Source organism: Rhincodon typus, chromosome 13 (genome assembly GCF_021869965.1).
Source record: "Rhincodon typus isolate 14 chromosome 13, sRhiTyp1.1, whole genome shotgun sequence".
In the NCBI taxonomy this organism is placed as follows: domain Eukaryota; kingdom Metazoa; phylum Chordata; class Chondrichthyes; order Orectolobiformes; family Rhincodontidae; genus Rhincodon; species Rhincodon typus.
In genome coordinates this window covers 61,997,574-62,014,359 of record NC_063344.1, presented here as the reverse complement: position 1 = coordinate 62,014,359, position 16,786 = coordinate 61,997,574, and the positions used below count along the sequence as shown (strand labels likewise).

Here is a 16,786-nt window from a genome sequence, read left to right as displayed (position 1 = left end):
GTGATAGTCAGGTCTGTGTTTGGGGGAATGTGTGATAGTCAGGTCTGCGTTTGGGGGCATGTGATAGTCAGGTGTGTGTTTAGGGGGTGATAATTGGGAGGGTAATTGGACCTAATCAAGGTTGATAGATGGGGATGGGTTAGGTCCTGGGGGCCAGCTATGGTGCTCAGTTGAGTGAGCTGGCTGTTAGTTCAGGCAGTAAACTGTGTAACATTTGAGATGGGAGTATCCAAATGTGTCCTGTTTGTCTATCTCCAGGGTCTCCACTCCAGGCTCATTGTCATCGCCCGTTGTGGAGGGTCCCAGACAACGGAGAGTCAGCTCACTGGATGCTTAAACTCCCGAGGAAACTTCCACAGGTGTTTTGTGTCAGGATTTCCACAGGGTCCAGGCGCTAATCTCCCAATGTATGCCCCATCGCCAACAATCCAGAGACAGAAGATTTGAGCCAGTAGATAGTAATATATGAGGGAATCTTAAATATGATACAGCACTGGGAAATGGGAGTGATTGCAAACATGGTTACTGACAATAGGTGGCAGTAACCACCATGGGCAGAATGCCCGGTTGCGACCTGCAAAACTGTGGCTTAGACTTTTATAGAAAATGCAGAGAGCAAAAAAGCACAATCTCTGCAGATGTAGTTTCTGAAGAAGGGTCTAAGCCCGAAACGTCAGCTTTCCTGCTCCTCTGATGCTGCTTGGCCTGCTGTGTTCATCCAGCTCTACACCTTGTTATCTCTCATCTCTGCAGATGCTTGTGCTCTGAGTCCACCTCCTCTCATTAGTATAATTTGTATTTCTTTACCTTCATGTGTTTCTCTAGTTTCCCCTTAGATACATTTGCCTGTTTCTTCATTTGTGGGATGTGCGTGTTGCTGGCTGGGTCAGCCCTGTCTCTAATTGCCCTTGAGAAATGTCAGTGAGCCACTTTCTTCTAACTCTGCAGTCCATATTGTGTAGGGACACCCAATATACTGTTAAGAGACGGAGATGCAGGGTTTTTGGACCAACAACAGTGAAGGAACGGTGATATATTTCCAAGTCAGGATGGTGAAGGACTTGGTGGGAATTTGCAGCTGGGGCTGGTGTTCCCATGTATCTGCTGCCTTTGTCCTTCTATTTGGAAGGGTTTATTCACTCCTTGTTATGATTCTTCAGAACTCTAGTCCCAGTGTAGGTCACTGTCCCAACAATGTAGCCCCTCCTTTCCCCAGTTCCCCACGAATCAAGACCCACTTCTCCCACACCATGCATTCAACTCTCTGATTGTAGTCACCCAGAAATCATCACCTCTGTGGTTTGGCTTTCTAATTTAGTTTCTAGATGTTCATACTCATTCAGCAAAACCTTTCTGTTAGCCTCATCAATGCCACTGGTACTTTAAAAACAGGATGCTTCCCCTCTCTCTTCAAGGTCCTGTCCAGCTCTGAGGAGATATCCTTCACCCTAGGCCCGCAACAGGCAACACAGCCCTCAGGACTCACCCTCCCATTTGCAGTTTCTGTCTCCCTCACCATACAGTCCCCGCTACAACAATGTTCCTATTCACACCCCTCACCACCGCAGACTGAATGGTCCCAAGCACCACAAAGCTGTGGTCAGTTTGTTAATCCTCCGTGCAGCTCCTGTTTTCATCCATTCAAGCTGTACAAACTTCAGACCTGTTGGACAGCTGCAGGAGGTGAGAATGCACACCCTTTTACCTTCTGTATCCCCTCTGTCACACCCTCCTGTCCCTGAACATGGACCAGGATGTGATCATCACTTTCCCCTCCCTGGTGTACCCATGGTGTCCAAATCTCAGACTTCACCTCATCAACACCATGCTGTCAGTGATGCCCTCCTTTAAATGAGACATTAAGAGGCTCTATCATCCCTCTCAGGTGAATATAAAAAGTCCCACTGCATTATTTCAAAGGCATTCTCAATGGGGTCCTGCCCATTGTTTCTCTGTAAACCAACATCATTAACACAAATTGTCTGGTCATTATCATGTTACTATTTGTGGCAGGTTGCTGTACAAAATGTAGCTGCCTCATTTTCTACATTACAACACGCCAACACTTCAACACATTGTACATCTCGTGGGATATACCGAGGGTGCAAAAGACACGACAAAAAATGCAAGTTATTCTCCTTCCTGTCAAAAATTGGGCAATTTGTTTTTGATATGTGAAATGTCTAGCAACTGTCTACATAAGTTGAACTGAGCTGACAGTATGGGTGGAAATCCCAGGCTCCAACTCACAGCACAGTACTCCTGAGTAAGGTGCTGCCTTAAAGCCCCAAAACAACAAGGAAATTTTAAACAGTGACCCAAAGACTGACACCCTCCAATACATAATAATGATTAATAATTACTTGCACTCCCCCGGTCAGCCCTCACTAGCATTTTCTGATGCACATCTGCATTAAGCACCTCACTTGGGACTTTTTTTTCAGCAATGCCAGGCTCCCTCCATCAGACACAGAGACACATTCCACAACTTCCCTCGCCACCAAATCAAAACTAAAAGAGCTGCGGATGCTGTAAATCAGAAACAATAACAGAAGTTGCTGGAAAATCTCAGCAGCATCTGTGGAGAGAAATCAGAGGTAACATTTTGGGTCCAGTGACTCTTCCTCAGAACTGATGGTAGCTAGGAAAATGTCAGTTTTTATGCAGAAGGTAGAGTGGAGGAAGTGGGTAAGGAGTAAACGCTAGGTGGGGAAAGAGCCCAAAGAGAGAGGAAGAATTGGACAGACAAAGCAGTGGATAACGATCAGGCTAGGAGATTGGCTGTTAAAGGGATCTATTAGTGGCTGACAATGGGTTGTATGTAATAGCAGACCATGTGACAACAAGGCCTGGTGTGTGGGGGCTGGGTTAAGGACATAGGAGAAGGTGCCTCAAGCCCTAAAATTGTTGAATTCAATATTGAGTCCAGAGAGCTGCAGAGTGCCCAAATGGAAAATGAGATGTTGTTAATCCAGCCTGCACTGAGTTTCGCTGGAACACTGCAGCAAGCCAGAGACAGAGATTTTGGCCAGGGAACAGGGTGATATGTTGAAGTGGCAGGCTACTGGAAGCTCAGGTTCTTTTTTTGTGGCAGAACGTAGGTATTCTATGAAGCAGTCACCCAGTCTACGCTTCATTTCCCAAATGTAGAGAAGATCTTCATCACTCACCTTGACTTTGTCATGGAGGAGGGTCATGGGTTCACCTTCAGTGTTGGATGTAGTTTCCACTGACTGCTGAGTGTAACACCAATTCTTTTAGCATAAGATGTTAAGTGTTCCCTCTCTCTGACACTGCTGAAGGTGGAACATTGTGTATACTGTGTACAAGATGCATCTCCCAAACCTCCAGTCATTATCGCTTCAGAAGGATGAGGGCAGCAGATGCAAGGAAGGCCCACTATCTCTGAGCCATAAACCATCCAGACTTGGAGATATATTGCCTGCCTTTCACCAGGTTAGAGTCCTGGAGCTGTCTCCCTAACAGCACAGTAAGTACACCACATTGATCCAAAGTGGTTGAAGAAGGTGGCTCACCATCAGCTTGTTGAGGAACATTAGGAGCAATTAGTGACACCCACACCCATAAACAAATAAAAACACTGCCAAATATACAACAGAGACTGCTGCATGCAATGCAACTGCCCTATTAAACTCCGATGGTTGCATGCAACTCAAGTTACAGTGGTTCCTGAAAGCACATATAGATTTACATAAAGAATAGCATGACCTACAGAGAGCCCCGGGAAGATTGACAACTGACTGGGTGCCAGCACACACAGACCTACCACAGTTGGTTGGAGCTGAGCACTGCTCTCGCGATTTTGTCACAGCATTCAGACTGGAATATCCTGAGTTGCAGAATGGGGTTGGGGATATTGGGAAGCCTGTTGATGATGATGGTACAACTGCAAACAATGTGCAAGATTCAAAACTAAATTGTTTAAAATCACACTGGAAAGAGGAAGGAGTAAAGCTTGAATTCCTGGACCTATTCATTCCCTGAGAAGTTGGAGCGTGGCAGCTACTTAAGAGTTAATTGACTTGATAGTGGTGTCTCATGTTCCCTGAGAGCCTTGTTGTACCAGGCCACATGCTGCGCTCCTTAAGTTACTGCAACTGCACTGGGAACTCAACCCAGCAACGAGTGCATTGTATCATATTAACTGGGTAGAGAAAGGGCCTGTGTGACCCTGGATTGGGTTTTGCCTCCCCCACCTGTTTAAACTTCACAGCCCTCCTCCCGAAAACCAAGTATTTGCCCAACGTTCCTGATATTGCCCCATTTGTTCCAGTGTCAGTTTTTGTCTGATCTTGCTTCAACAAAGTGCATCTTATATTTTACATGAATAGGAACTTTAGCTTCAAACTTTGAGATGGATAGCAATCTAAGGGTGTGCCAGGAATAGCAAGACGTTAATTTTTTTAAAAATCTGGCCTAAAATTGAAACTTATCGCTAAATAGGGAATTGCTACAGATTCCCTGTGTGGGAATCCTGTGCATCATCTGATGCAAACAATCCTCTGGACTGATTCTGTGTAACTCTAGGGAGCGGTGGTAGGGTGTGGGGGTTGGAAAGGAATTTGCCAGAGTATATTTTTTTCTCTTATTACCCCCTCGCGCTCTCCCTTTTATCACCTCTCTCAAAAAGTTACCAGGCAGTGGAGCAGGTCTGCTGGACCAGCTGGTCTATGCCTGCCAGTCATTTTCATTTGTTAAAGGTGATATACAAATGTAATGTGCTCTTTAAGTGAAGGCGATCCTCACCACCTTGTCATCCTACAACCCACTGGCAGTTATCTGCATTTGAAGCTAAGACCCTTATTGTCAGTGTGTTTAGAGACTACGGAAAGACTTTCGTAATATAATCAAGAGTTGCACTTCTGGTTAAAGCATAGTTTAGATAATGCCTTAGGGAATTCCTTGCTAGTTGGAAGGTGTTTCTCCCTCTCTCACATCCATATTAGTGGGAGGCCAGTGCCTTCTGGAGACCTTGCTCCATGGTGAGCTGGCTGGTCTGTTGAGTCAGGAAGAAGGACACTGAGAATATGACATCAACCTCAGGATCCTGGGTCCCAATGACCTTCCAGGGACTCTTGCTGGGAAATTTTTTTTTCCCCTGTGGGTATCAGGTGAGGAGGGTTGGAAGCAAGCTGTGAGACACCTCACAGTCAAACAGTCAGACCATCAAGGTAGAAATAGAAGGAGGATGCAGGAAGCTGACTGTGCTGAGACACAGAAGATGATGGGTCAGTGGAAGTCTTCGTCGTCCCAAAGGACCACAGTTGCTCTCTCTTTAGACAGAATTACAACTTTGTGACTAGTTTAAACCAAGGGTCACCACATCTCAAGTAAAGGGTGACGTTGAGAAAGCAGGACCTTTATGGTGATCTCAGTTAGCACAGGAATCGAACTCATGCTGTTGGCATCATACTGCCTTGCAAACCAGCCATCCAACCAACTAAGCTAACTGGCCATGAAGGCAGAGTGATTGGCGAGGAGATCTACTTCCTTCACTGATATATTACAGGGGGATGGTAGCTCCTGTTTGTGTTTGGAAATTGTCTCGACACAAAACATGCTGCCAATGTGGATAATTGCTCACATGGGCAATAGTGAACCTCAGCAAGGAGATGTGTAGCTGTTTGATCAATAGCACGAGGCTAAGGCTAACTAGACCAAGATTCTGTTGATTTACTAGGGTAAGAGCAAGACATGAAGATGGATTTTCTGGATTGTCACCTAGTTTCTCAGAAGTACATACGGAAAATGCAAATGACACAGTCTGCCTACACACACACACACACACACACACACGAACCAACACACACGCAAACACACACACGGTCTGCGTATACACACAGAGTCTGCCCTTGGCTTTTCCTTCCATTCCACAGAGGTGTCTGAGTCTGCAGGCTTAATTTTGCTTACCATTCACCATCGTCTCTCTTACATGGCCCTCTTCACAAACAGTGTCATTCCCACCTATTCAAAGGGCATCATATGGCTTCCTCCAAGTACCTATGGTCTCAGCAGAGTGGCTCCTGATAGTACTGGACACAGGGAGGGCACCCCAATATCCAAGAGGGGGCTGTGGTTTCAGTGTGTGCCAAACTGACCACAATGTTTCTATCCACACTGGCCATAGCTGTAGGCAAAACCTCAAAGAAATCAACCCTTGCAATTATATACGCAAGTGTTAAATGCTCAGGACGAAGGACACAGACTGAATACCTGTCGACAACGGGCAGAGTGTTTACAGTTTAATACAGCTCCGTGTGTTGCAACAGTGACTACATTTCAAAAGGACCTCACTGGCTGTAAAGCATTTTAAGCTGTCCTGAAGTCACGAGAAGCAATGTATAAATGCAGGATTTGTTTCATACAAAGGTCTATCTGTTTTCACGTGTCTTAGGAATGCTGCAGAGAGGTTTTCCTGGAATTATTCCTGAAATGAGGAATTTCAGTGAGCTGGAGACAAGCTGGGACAGTTTTCCTTGAAGCAGAGGGGGCTCAGGATGACTTAGTAGAGGTGTTTAAATCATGTAGGCTTCTCCTAGAGTAAATGGGGAGGAACTGTTCCAAGTGGCAGGAGAAGACACAATTTTGGGATAATTGGCAAAAGAACCGGACAAAAGTTACGATATTGTTTTTCATGGCAAGTTATTGTGACCTGGTGTGCAAAGCCTGAAAAGATGGTAGTAATTTCAAAAGGGAATTAAACACATTCTTGTAAAGGGAACATTTACAGGGTTATGGAGAAAGAACAGAGGAGAGGAAATGATTGAAGACTTAATTCAAATAGCTGGCAAGGGTGTGTTGGCCTTTTGGGCTGTACCATTCTGTGATTCATTCTAATAGATTTATTGCAGAACTTAAGTGTGTAAACCAGTGTTAAAGTCAAAAAAATACAGGAGAAGACCATATGTTGAGAGGCAGTGTGGAAATTGCCACATTGTTACCTAAAGTCCATGTGAAGCCTGAGCCAGTTGAAGTGGAACTAGTCTCAAAGTGGACCCCATTAAACCAGAAAATCCTTGGACCTACCTCAGGTCAGAATCTTGAAAAGTTTCATTGCGTCTGGATCTGTTGAGGGAACCTCACCTCAGTCCCCACTCGCGATCCATGTAGATGTTTAAAAGTCCCAGGAAAGAGGAGGGACATAGAGTTTAACTTAAGGGAGTGTGGAAAGAAATATGTAACAAGTGAATGCTTCTTCATGAACAATATGCAAGGACCAGGTGAATTTCAGCTACAATACTCCCCATTGCTTATTAGTTTATCCGTATTCCCTGAAGTAGAATTACCTTTCAAATCTGACACACCGGTGGTTGGCTAACCCTGTGCACAATTGACAGGCATGTTCCAACAACTGCTAAATTCATCAGGCACAATATTTTGGCCAACACAGGCATTTGCACAAACCAGGCATCGGGCTGCAAGCTTCTGTCCATTAGTTACATCATTTCTTGGTTAATTAGGGACATTAAGGCTGATGAATCCTCCACCAACACTACACTGTAGGAAATGTAGTCAAAACGAGGGCAGGAGGAGCACGTCCTGGGTCTGGCACAATTGGGGCTCACTGGAGAGGGTTTAACAGAAACAAAAAGGCTCAGAAAAGTTAGTGAGAGCCTCAGAGAAACTGTGAGTATCCTCTCAGCCCCACTAAAGTATTTTGTTTAACACCAGAGTGTTTGGAGATAGTTCAAAGACAAGCCGTGAAGCATTGGTGGCAGAATAGCAATGTTTCCATGTCTTTGAGTTGAGCTGCTCCTTGTTCTAAAGCAGAAGGAGCTGATGAAATAGATCAGCAAGTGGCTGAAAGGGAAAAGTCTGCATTAGATATGAAGCATTGATTGATCCCTGTACAGACAGCACCTGAGAATGGGGCATCAGATCTACGAGAGACCACAGCTGTCCCATGCATCATTAGTCAGCTACACAGCTGATGAGTAGCATGTTACAATGACAGCACAAAGACTGCAGGCACAGCAGTCACTTAGCAGATGTCCTGCAGTTATCAGAGATCAGTCTGTCAAACAGAAAGCTCTTCATATTTCCGTACCAAAGTTCACAAATGGTTCACATTTTCTTCACCGTAACCAACTGAACTGAATTTAAGAGATAGTAGGAACTGCAGATGCTGGAGAATCTGAGATAACAGGGTATAGAGCTGGATGAACACAGCAGGCCAAGCAGCATCAGAGGAGCAGGAGACTGAATTTAAGCCAGTTTTACATGCACCTTTTTTACCCCTCCTTACAGTGATAGAATCACAGAGATATACAGCATGGAAACAGACCCTTCAGTCCAACTCGTCCATGCCAATCAGATATCCTAAATTAATCTAGCCCCTTTTGCCAGCATTTGGCTCATATCCCTTTAAACCCTTTCTATTCATGTACCCATCCAGATGCCTGTTAAATGTTGTAATTGTACCAGCCTCCAGCACTTCCTCTGGCAGCTCATTCTATACACGCACCACTCTCTGTAGGAAAAAGTTGCCCCTCAGGTCCATTTTAAATCTTTCCCCTCGCACCTTAAACTTATGCCCTCTAGCTTTAGACTCCACTACCTTGGGAAAAAGACCTTGGCTATTCACCCTATGCTTCTGGAATAATAGGAATTTCTTTGGAAGGAATGGGGAAAGGAATATGTAAGGAAGTGCTGGAAGGATTAGCATACAGCTTACCAGCCTCACAGTGAAACATGTTTATGAACACTTCTAAATCCACCATGTCCTAAAGTAGGACTTGAACACAGAGCTGGTAGCTCAGAAACAGAGCTGCTGCCTTCTGCAGCACAAGACTTACACTGAGACAGGCTGCGGGGAGGGTGGATTAATCCCACTGTGCTATATTAATGGAGAACAGTGATAGTTCAGAACTTGCAGGTCCCTCCCTGTTCAACATCAAGTGCCTCTTTCTCCCTGCCTGGTGATCAAGCACCACAAAAAGATCACCACTGACACCCTCGTACTCCTTAAGCCCACGAGTATCCACACAGAGTTACTTTTGAGATCAATATTTTCCAGTGGACAGTACTGCCGAAGGGTCCTGCTGAGCCAGTTACTACCGTTCAACCATCCGCTACAGGAAGCTCCAGATTACCATTGGTCCCTCACTGCTGGGAGGTTTGGGGTGTCAGGGTAAGGGGAGAGAAGATAAGCATGGGACAACAGTTGCGATCCACGATGTAGTAGAAAAGGAGTATAATACCTGAGCATTCCCAACCCCCTCATCCCCCACACACATTTTAAATGAAGAACAAGCTTGCATTAATATTGAACCTATTGAAATATACACACAGTGGCTTCTAGGACTGAATATTTTGTTGTGGAACTTCAGAGGACGAGTTCTGTCCTCCATTTTTCTTAAATTTCCCACCCTCTTCCGGCTGCATCTTGTTTGTTTCTTGTTGGCTTTGTTGATCCATTTTCTCCTTTTTTTATAGCTAATATTTACACCTAGTTTACATCTCTATCATTCTTTTACCATCATTATTGTCTTTTGTTCTGGGCATGCTCTATTTGCTTCTCCTTCCCCTCTGTCACTAAAATTTAAAAAAAATCCAGCTACTTTCAGCTCAAAAGAAGAGTCATATTAGATTCGAAATATTAACTCTTTCTTCCTTCACAAATACTGCCAAACATGCTGAGTTTCTCTTGCACTGTCTGCATTTCAGATTACTAACATTTGCATTATTTTGTTTTGATTTGCATATACACACACTGCATCTAGTTCAACTTGACAAAATATGCGGCAGCCATTCTCAGGTTAATTTATTAGGACAATGTTTTGACCAATCAGAGTCAACTTGTCTGGTTTATATTGGAAACCAAACTCAGTAGTTAACTGTCACTCATCATTAGCTGGCGCAATTTCGATGGCAATGGTTTTTCTAATCAGAGTCCAGTTGCCAACCAACACTTCTCTCATGCAGTATAGATATTGCTTTCCTTTTACATTGTTATTTCTTGTGACTTGTCCTGACGAGTGTAATTCAAACATTTTCCACAACTGTGTCTTTCCTCAGCCAAATTTAACTTCGTTTGAAGCATAGTTATTGTAGCTTAGGAAACACGATAGGTTATCATTATTATGACAATGACCATATAATTTGCAGTTGGCCTGTTTTCTGATTGATTTAATGATTAATTGAATTGCCTGGATATCAGAAAGAATGTTCCTCTTCTTTGAAACAGTGCCATGAAATGTTTATCTCTATCATCCTGAGAGGGTAAACGGTGCCTCAGGTTAAAAGTCAGTGGGCAGAGATCAGGAGCAGGAGTTCTGGCATGTGCCACTTCTAAAGCAGGGGTGTGGAATCAACCTGCACTCATTCAACTTTAAACACCGCCAGATGCAAAACCTGAACAAATGAATTTTTGCCTTGGATGCCTCTCTTACCTTGGAGCGTGGGCGATGAGGAGTTTCAAACAAGACAAATCTCCCTTTGCTGCTGCGTAGTGTGCTGGCACTGCGCCATTGTCCGTCTCCATCATGGCGTCGCAGCCCTCCTGTAGCAACCACTGGACCGTATCCAGTTGGCCAAACCGAGCTGCCAGGTGGAGGGCAGATGCGCCGTGGTCATCGCAGGCCTACAGAGGAAATGCTTTGATCAGCATGTTTCACAAGACAGAAAAAAATAAAGCCCACTAGAGTGCCCAGCTCTTCATGTGTGGACTAACATACTACCTCTGCTGATTCTAGAGGGAAATATGTTTGGTTTGAATCCAGTACTGGGTACACGTTGAACTGCAGCTCAATGTTGCTTCTGATTGAGCATTAGTTAATTACCATTTTAATAATTTCTCTTAATCTGAACCCTAACGTAATCTCAGGATCTTCAGATCAGACTAATTTTCTGCAATCTCCAATAAAAACAGCCATTTATGTGGAGAAACTGAGGAACCAGAACAGAATCAGCACCATTCGTGGTTCAAGAACCACTTGGCAAAGTATTCCAGAGTACTCCTTCTGTTAATGTGCCTAAGGACCCTTGGCTATTTACCAATTTTCTGTGTCTTCTGCCGTAAGTGATAATATCTACTGCCCCAGTATCTAACCTTCTTTCATTATACATGTCTTTTCCATCAGACAACAGTGATTTCTGTGGTAGTAGGAACTGCCGATGCTGGAGAATCTGAGACAACAAGGTGTAGAGCTGGATGAACACAGCAGGCCAACCAGCCTCAGAGGAGCAGGAAAGCTGACGTTTCGGGTCTAGAAGAAGTGTGTAGACCAGAAACATCAGCTTTCCTGCTCCTCTGATGCTGCCTGGCCTGCTGTGTTCATCCAGCTCTACACCTTGTTGTCAGTGATTTCTGTGGGCTAGTTTCTACCTCTGTGTGAAACTGTTTTAATCACAAAAATATTGAAGTTTCTCGGAATCTACTGCCTTCACCTTCATGACAATTCTATTCCCTGAATTTTATGCCCCAACAAACTCATTTATCATATATTTGACTAAATTTAAGACTGTGCCCATTTGCTGATTTTGGTTATTTAAATAAAAAACATTCTCAGGATGCAGGTGTCGCTGGCAAAAGTAGGTCAGCATATGAACATAAGAAATAGGAGCAGAAGTAGATAATTCAGCCCCTGAACTCTGCCCTACCATTCTATATGATCATGGCTGATCTGCCCGAGGCCTCATGACTCTTCCATGCCAGCTCCCCACGGCCTTCAACTCCCCATATTCCAAAAATCTGTCTACTTCCTCTATAAATACTTCAGTGATCTAGCCTCCACAACTCTCTGGGGTAGAGAATTTCATTCACTACCCTCTGAAAGAAGAAATTCTCTTGTGTCTTACTTTTAAATGATTGTCCCCTTTTTCCGTAACTACATTCCCTAATTCAAGCATCCCGGAATAGTTAAAACATCTTCTCTATTTCTACCCTGTGAAGTCCCCTCAGAGTCTTGCACATTTCAATTTGATCACCCCTCATCCTTCTAAACTGTCAAGAAAATAGGCCTAAACTGTTTAACCATTCTTGTAAAGTCAAACCATTCATCCCAAAAATCAACCAAATGATTCTCTTTTGAACGGTCTCCAATGCCAGCATATCCTTTCTTAAATACTAGGACCAAAACTGTACACGTGTGGCCTTAACAATAGTTGAACAGTTGTAACAAGACTGCCTCATTATTTTTAAACTCCAACCCCCTCGCAATAAAGGCCAAATTTTCATTTGCCTTCTTAATTACTTGTTGCACCTGCATGCTGACTTTTTGTGTTTAAGGCCTGTCCTCTCATCTGAGTTAAACCACCACCAGTCGTCTCTCTCTCTCTAATGAAACGGCAGCCCTGTAGCAGCCCTTTGGAAAGACTACAGCGACTTTACCTTTTATCCTTGCCTATGTTCTATGATTCTATGATCTGATTTGTCCACTCAGTCTGTAGATTGAAATTACCAATGACTATTCTACTGCTCTTCTTACATGCCTCCACTGTTTCCTGATTTATACTTTTGTCCGACTTTGAGGAAACACTTCACAAGCCTATAAACAACTCCACACTGTGACTTCTTTCCCTTGCTATTTCTGATGGGAATTTCAAGACTAGGGGGCATATTTTAAGGTGATAGGAGAAAGATTTAAAAAAGACATGAGGGACAAATTTTTCACACAGACAGCAGTTCGTATGTGGAATGAACTTCCAGAGGAAGAGGTGGATGAGAGTATAGTTACAACATTTAAAAGGACATTTGGATAAGTACATGAGCAAGAAATGTTTGGAGGGATATGGGCCAAGTGCAGGCAGGTGGGACTGGTCTAGTTTGGGATTATGGTTGGCATGGACTGGTTGGACCAAGGGGTCTGTTTCCATGCTGTATGACTCCATGACTCTATAACTGATTCCACACCACAACCTATTGCACCTGTATCCCTAATGACAGCTACACTGCTACTGTCCTTTATGAACAAAGCTGCCCCACCTCCTTTTTGAGACAACAAGGTGCAGAGCTGGATGAATGCAGCAGGCCAAGCACCATCATAGGAGCAGAAAGGCTGACGTTTCGGGCCTAGACCCTTCATCAGAAATGGGGGAGGGGAAGGGGGTTCTGAAATAAATAGGGAGAGAGGGGGAGGCGGACAGAAGATGGATAGAGGAGAAGATAGGTGGAGAGGAAACAGACAGGTCAAAGAGGCGGGGATGGAGCCAGTAAAGGTGAGTGTAGGTGGGGAGTTAGGGAGGGGATAGGTCAGTCCAGGGAGGACGGACAGGTCAAGGGGGCGGGATGAGGTTAGTAGGTAGGAGATGGGGGTGCGGCTTGAGGTGGGAGGAGGGGATAGGTGGGAGGAAGAACAGGTTAGGGAGGCGGGGACGAGCTGGTCTGGTTTTGGGATGCGGTAGGAGGAGGGGAGATCTTGAAGCTTGTGAAATCCACTGATACCGTTGGGCTGCAGGGCTTCCAAGCGGAATATGAGTTGCTGTTCCTGCAACCTTCGGGTGGCATCGTTGTGGCACTGCAGGAGGCCCAGGATGGACATGTGGTCTGAGGAATGGGAGGGGGAGTTGAAATGGTTCGCGACTGGGAGGTGCAGTTGTTTATTGCGAACTGAGCGTAGGTGTTCTCCAAAGCGGTCCCCGAGCCTCCGCTGGGTTTCCCCGATGTAGAGGAGGCCACAACGGGTACAGCGGATGCAGTATACCACATTGGCAGATGTGCAGGTGAACATCTGCTTGATGTGGAAAGTCTTCTTGGGGCCTGGGATGGGGGTGAGGGAGGAGGTGTGGGGGCAGGTGTAGCACTTCCTGCAGTTGCAGGGAAAAGTGCCGGGTGTGGTGGGGCTGGAGGGGAGTGTGGAGCGGACAAGGGAGTCACGGAGAGAGTGGTCCCTCTGAAAAGCAGATAAGGGTGGGGAGGGCCACCTCCTTTTTGCTTATTTTTGTGCCTTTATACCCTAAGTACCGTTTAATATTGCTCACTTCTGGTCACCCTGCAACCACATCCCTGTACTAGCTAGCAATGGCATATATTTTCCATTTGTAGTAGGCAGTGAGCTGCTGTAGTGTAGGGTCACCCATACTGCCATTATGACCATGGGGAATTTCTGCAAGTCTTTAGGCTGTTGAGTACTTCAATCAGCACTGAGTGTTTCAGTGTTGTTATTTTCTAATCCAGCTCTTCAGGGATGTTACGATACATGGCTGGAACAGGTGGGATTTGAACTCATTCCTCCTAGCTCAGAGGTAGGGACACAAGCACTGCAGCACAACAGCCATTGAATGAAGGTAAAACATTCCCAGCTTCTGCTCCCTTTCTTAAAGGTCAGTGCTTAATCCAGGGCTATCCCTGCAGTGGACCCTCTCTCATTACACCGGGACCAAAACTGTACCCAGTCCTCGCTCTGAGGCTGAACCACCTAAGATTATTTATTTTGGCCTAATCTTGCTGTTGAAGGGATTAACAACCAATGTCTCCAAATTCTTTCCTGTGACCTCTGGAGAGGTCAATTTACACTAGCCCAATCTTCACGGAAAACAGAACAATTTACCATTGGTCAGCCCAGCTCTCCAACACTGTTTTATGTTCCTGGTCCGTTCCAGGCCCCTCTCAGTTTGATGAACTGTCTGAAGACTAGTCATGTTTCTGTCTTGAATTTGAGGGTATTAGGAAGCAGTGGAAGGACCACTCCTGATTCCTGATGGCCCTCCAGATCTACTAATGGTTGTGTAAGGCTGGTTAAACCTCCACCAAGAACTTCACAGCATGTTCCCTGCTGTAAAACCAGGCTTGGCTCTGTCTCTCAGGCCCAAATCCTATCTCTTCACCCAGCCCTTCCAAACGCCAGCCAATCTGGCCTGATCATTCACAAGGTCTTTCCTTTGATTTCTGTCACATCATTTTGTGTAAAATCCACAGACCCCAGTCCCTATTTCTGAACATGTCCTTCCTTGAACGAGCTTTTTGTGTCGTCGTTGCTTGAACATACCTCAATAACACACGAATTTCCCAAGACTGGGAACTTAACACGGTTTTTCTCTCCACAAATGTTTTCAGACCTGCTGAGTTTCTCCAACATTCTTGGGTTTATATCCCATTAAAGCTTATGTGCAATGCCTGACCCACATTAAATCCCTAAATAGCTGCCTCAGCAGTACTCTACAGTTCCCTTACATAGGGAGCAGCTCCAAGTAAATCTAATTTCTAAATAAAATTTACAATTCCTATATATCTCCTATACCAGTGATAAACGTTGCCTTACTATAAGATACAGCTCCTGAGGGTCTAGTTCCTATATATAACTTACAATTCCTGTATATCTCCTGTACCAGTGATAAACGTTGCCTTATTACAAGATACAGCTCCTGAGGGTCTAGTTCCTATATATAATTTACAATTCCCGTATATCTCCTATACCAGTGATAAACGTTGCCTTATTATAAGATACAGCTCCTGAGGGTCTAGTTCCTATATATAATTTACAATTCCCGTATATCTCCTATACCAGTGATAAACGTTGCCTTATTATAAGATACAGCTCCTGAGGGTCTAGTTCCTATATACAGCTTACAATTCCCGTATATCTCCTATACCAGTGATAAACGATGCCTCATATCGGGTATAGCTCCGGTAGGTCTAGTTCCTGCACAGAGTCCTATAACAGGCTGGTCCATTCCCTGTTTAGTGTCTCTGAGCCTCTCTACCTGTTACTTCCTGACTGTAATTGCCTGGGAGAAGTGAGTAACTAACTGCTGCAGTGTTTAGTCGCGGTGCCTGGAGTCACCTACACGGATGTCACAGCCAGCGACCCGGGTCAGCCACTGCAGCGCCTCGATGTTCCCGGTGGCAGCGGCATCGTGGCAGGGAGTCGCTCCGTTTCTCGCTCGCTTGTTCGCCGGCAGCTTCGCCTGGGTGACGAGGAATTTCAGACAGTCCAACCTGCCCGCCCTGGCGGCGTGGTGGACCGGGCTGGCTCCCAGCTGATCCTCGATGCTCTCGTTCAGCTTACCGCTGGCCTCCAGGCTGTTTAGTGCCTCCAGGTCTCCATCCCTCGCAGCGAGCAGGCAGCGCTGAGAAACCATGGCTGGGGAACAACATGAAACGATTTGTCCTTGTGCTGGCTCCTGGTCCCCCTGAGTAAGGGGAGGGTCCTGTCAGGGCTCGGGACACTGGCCGTTCCGTGACTGGATCGGGTGCGATCGAGTTCTCAGGTTAAAGTGCTATGTTCATTCAGCTCGCTGTAAAACTTATGACACTAACATGAGCCCAACCCCTGCCCTTTGTGAATACGCGTCAGCCTTCCTGACCAACTCAAAGCGTCATGTTCCATTTCTCTATCGGATCCATTTTCTGGGATGCACCCAATTTGTCTTCCCTCTGTAATATCACCTTGATGTTCCCTCCTCCCTCTGCTGTCTCCTCTAACAGGCTGTTAACCTGTCACTCTGAGAGCAGACGGCAGGCTCAACAAGAGGGGGGTGCATCGACTGCTGGCTCTAGGGCAGAGCAACCGCAGAGAATGATACCGAAACTCGGCAACTATGGTAGAATCTGTGGAGAGAGAGAGAAACAGAGTTAACGCTTCCAGTCTGGAATAGTTTGCTGAGTTTCTTTTATGTTTCAGATGTGCAGCATCCGCAATATTTTGTGCTTGTTTGACTATAGAATATTGGGAAGGGATACCAGACTCTTCTTAAACTGCATCTTTCAAATAAAAATCATTGTGGCTTACAGCCATCTCTGTCTGGGCTAGTGTTTCTCACTCACTGTTAATTGCCCTGAAAAATGTGGTGAACTGCCTTCTTGAACTCTTGCAATCCATGTGGT

General features: G+C 45.2%; 1 protein-coding gene across 1 annotated transcript in view; it reads right to left on the bottom strand.

Moving 5' to 3' along the window:
• espnlb (espin like b) overlaps positions 1-16,112 on the bottom strand; it is a 55,286-nt gene extending 39,174 nt beyond the window's left edge. The window contains exons 1-2 of the mRNA XM_048604632.1: positions 15,748-16,112; positions 10,413-10,603 (exon numbers count right to left, since the gene is read on the bottom strand). Of these exons, the coding sequence (XP_048460589.1) occupies positions 10,413-10,603; positions 15,748-16,041 (485 nt within the window). The 5' untranslated portion in view covers positions 16,042-16,112. The remainder of the gene's footprint in view (positions 1-10,412; positions 10,604-15,747) is intronic.
• Between the last annotated feature and the right edge of the window lie 674 nt (positions 16,113-16,786).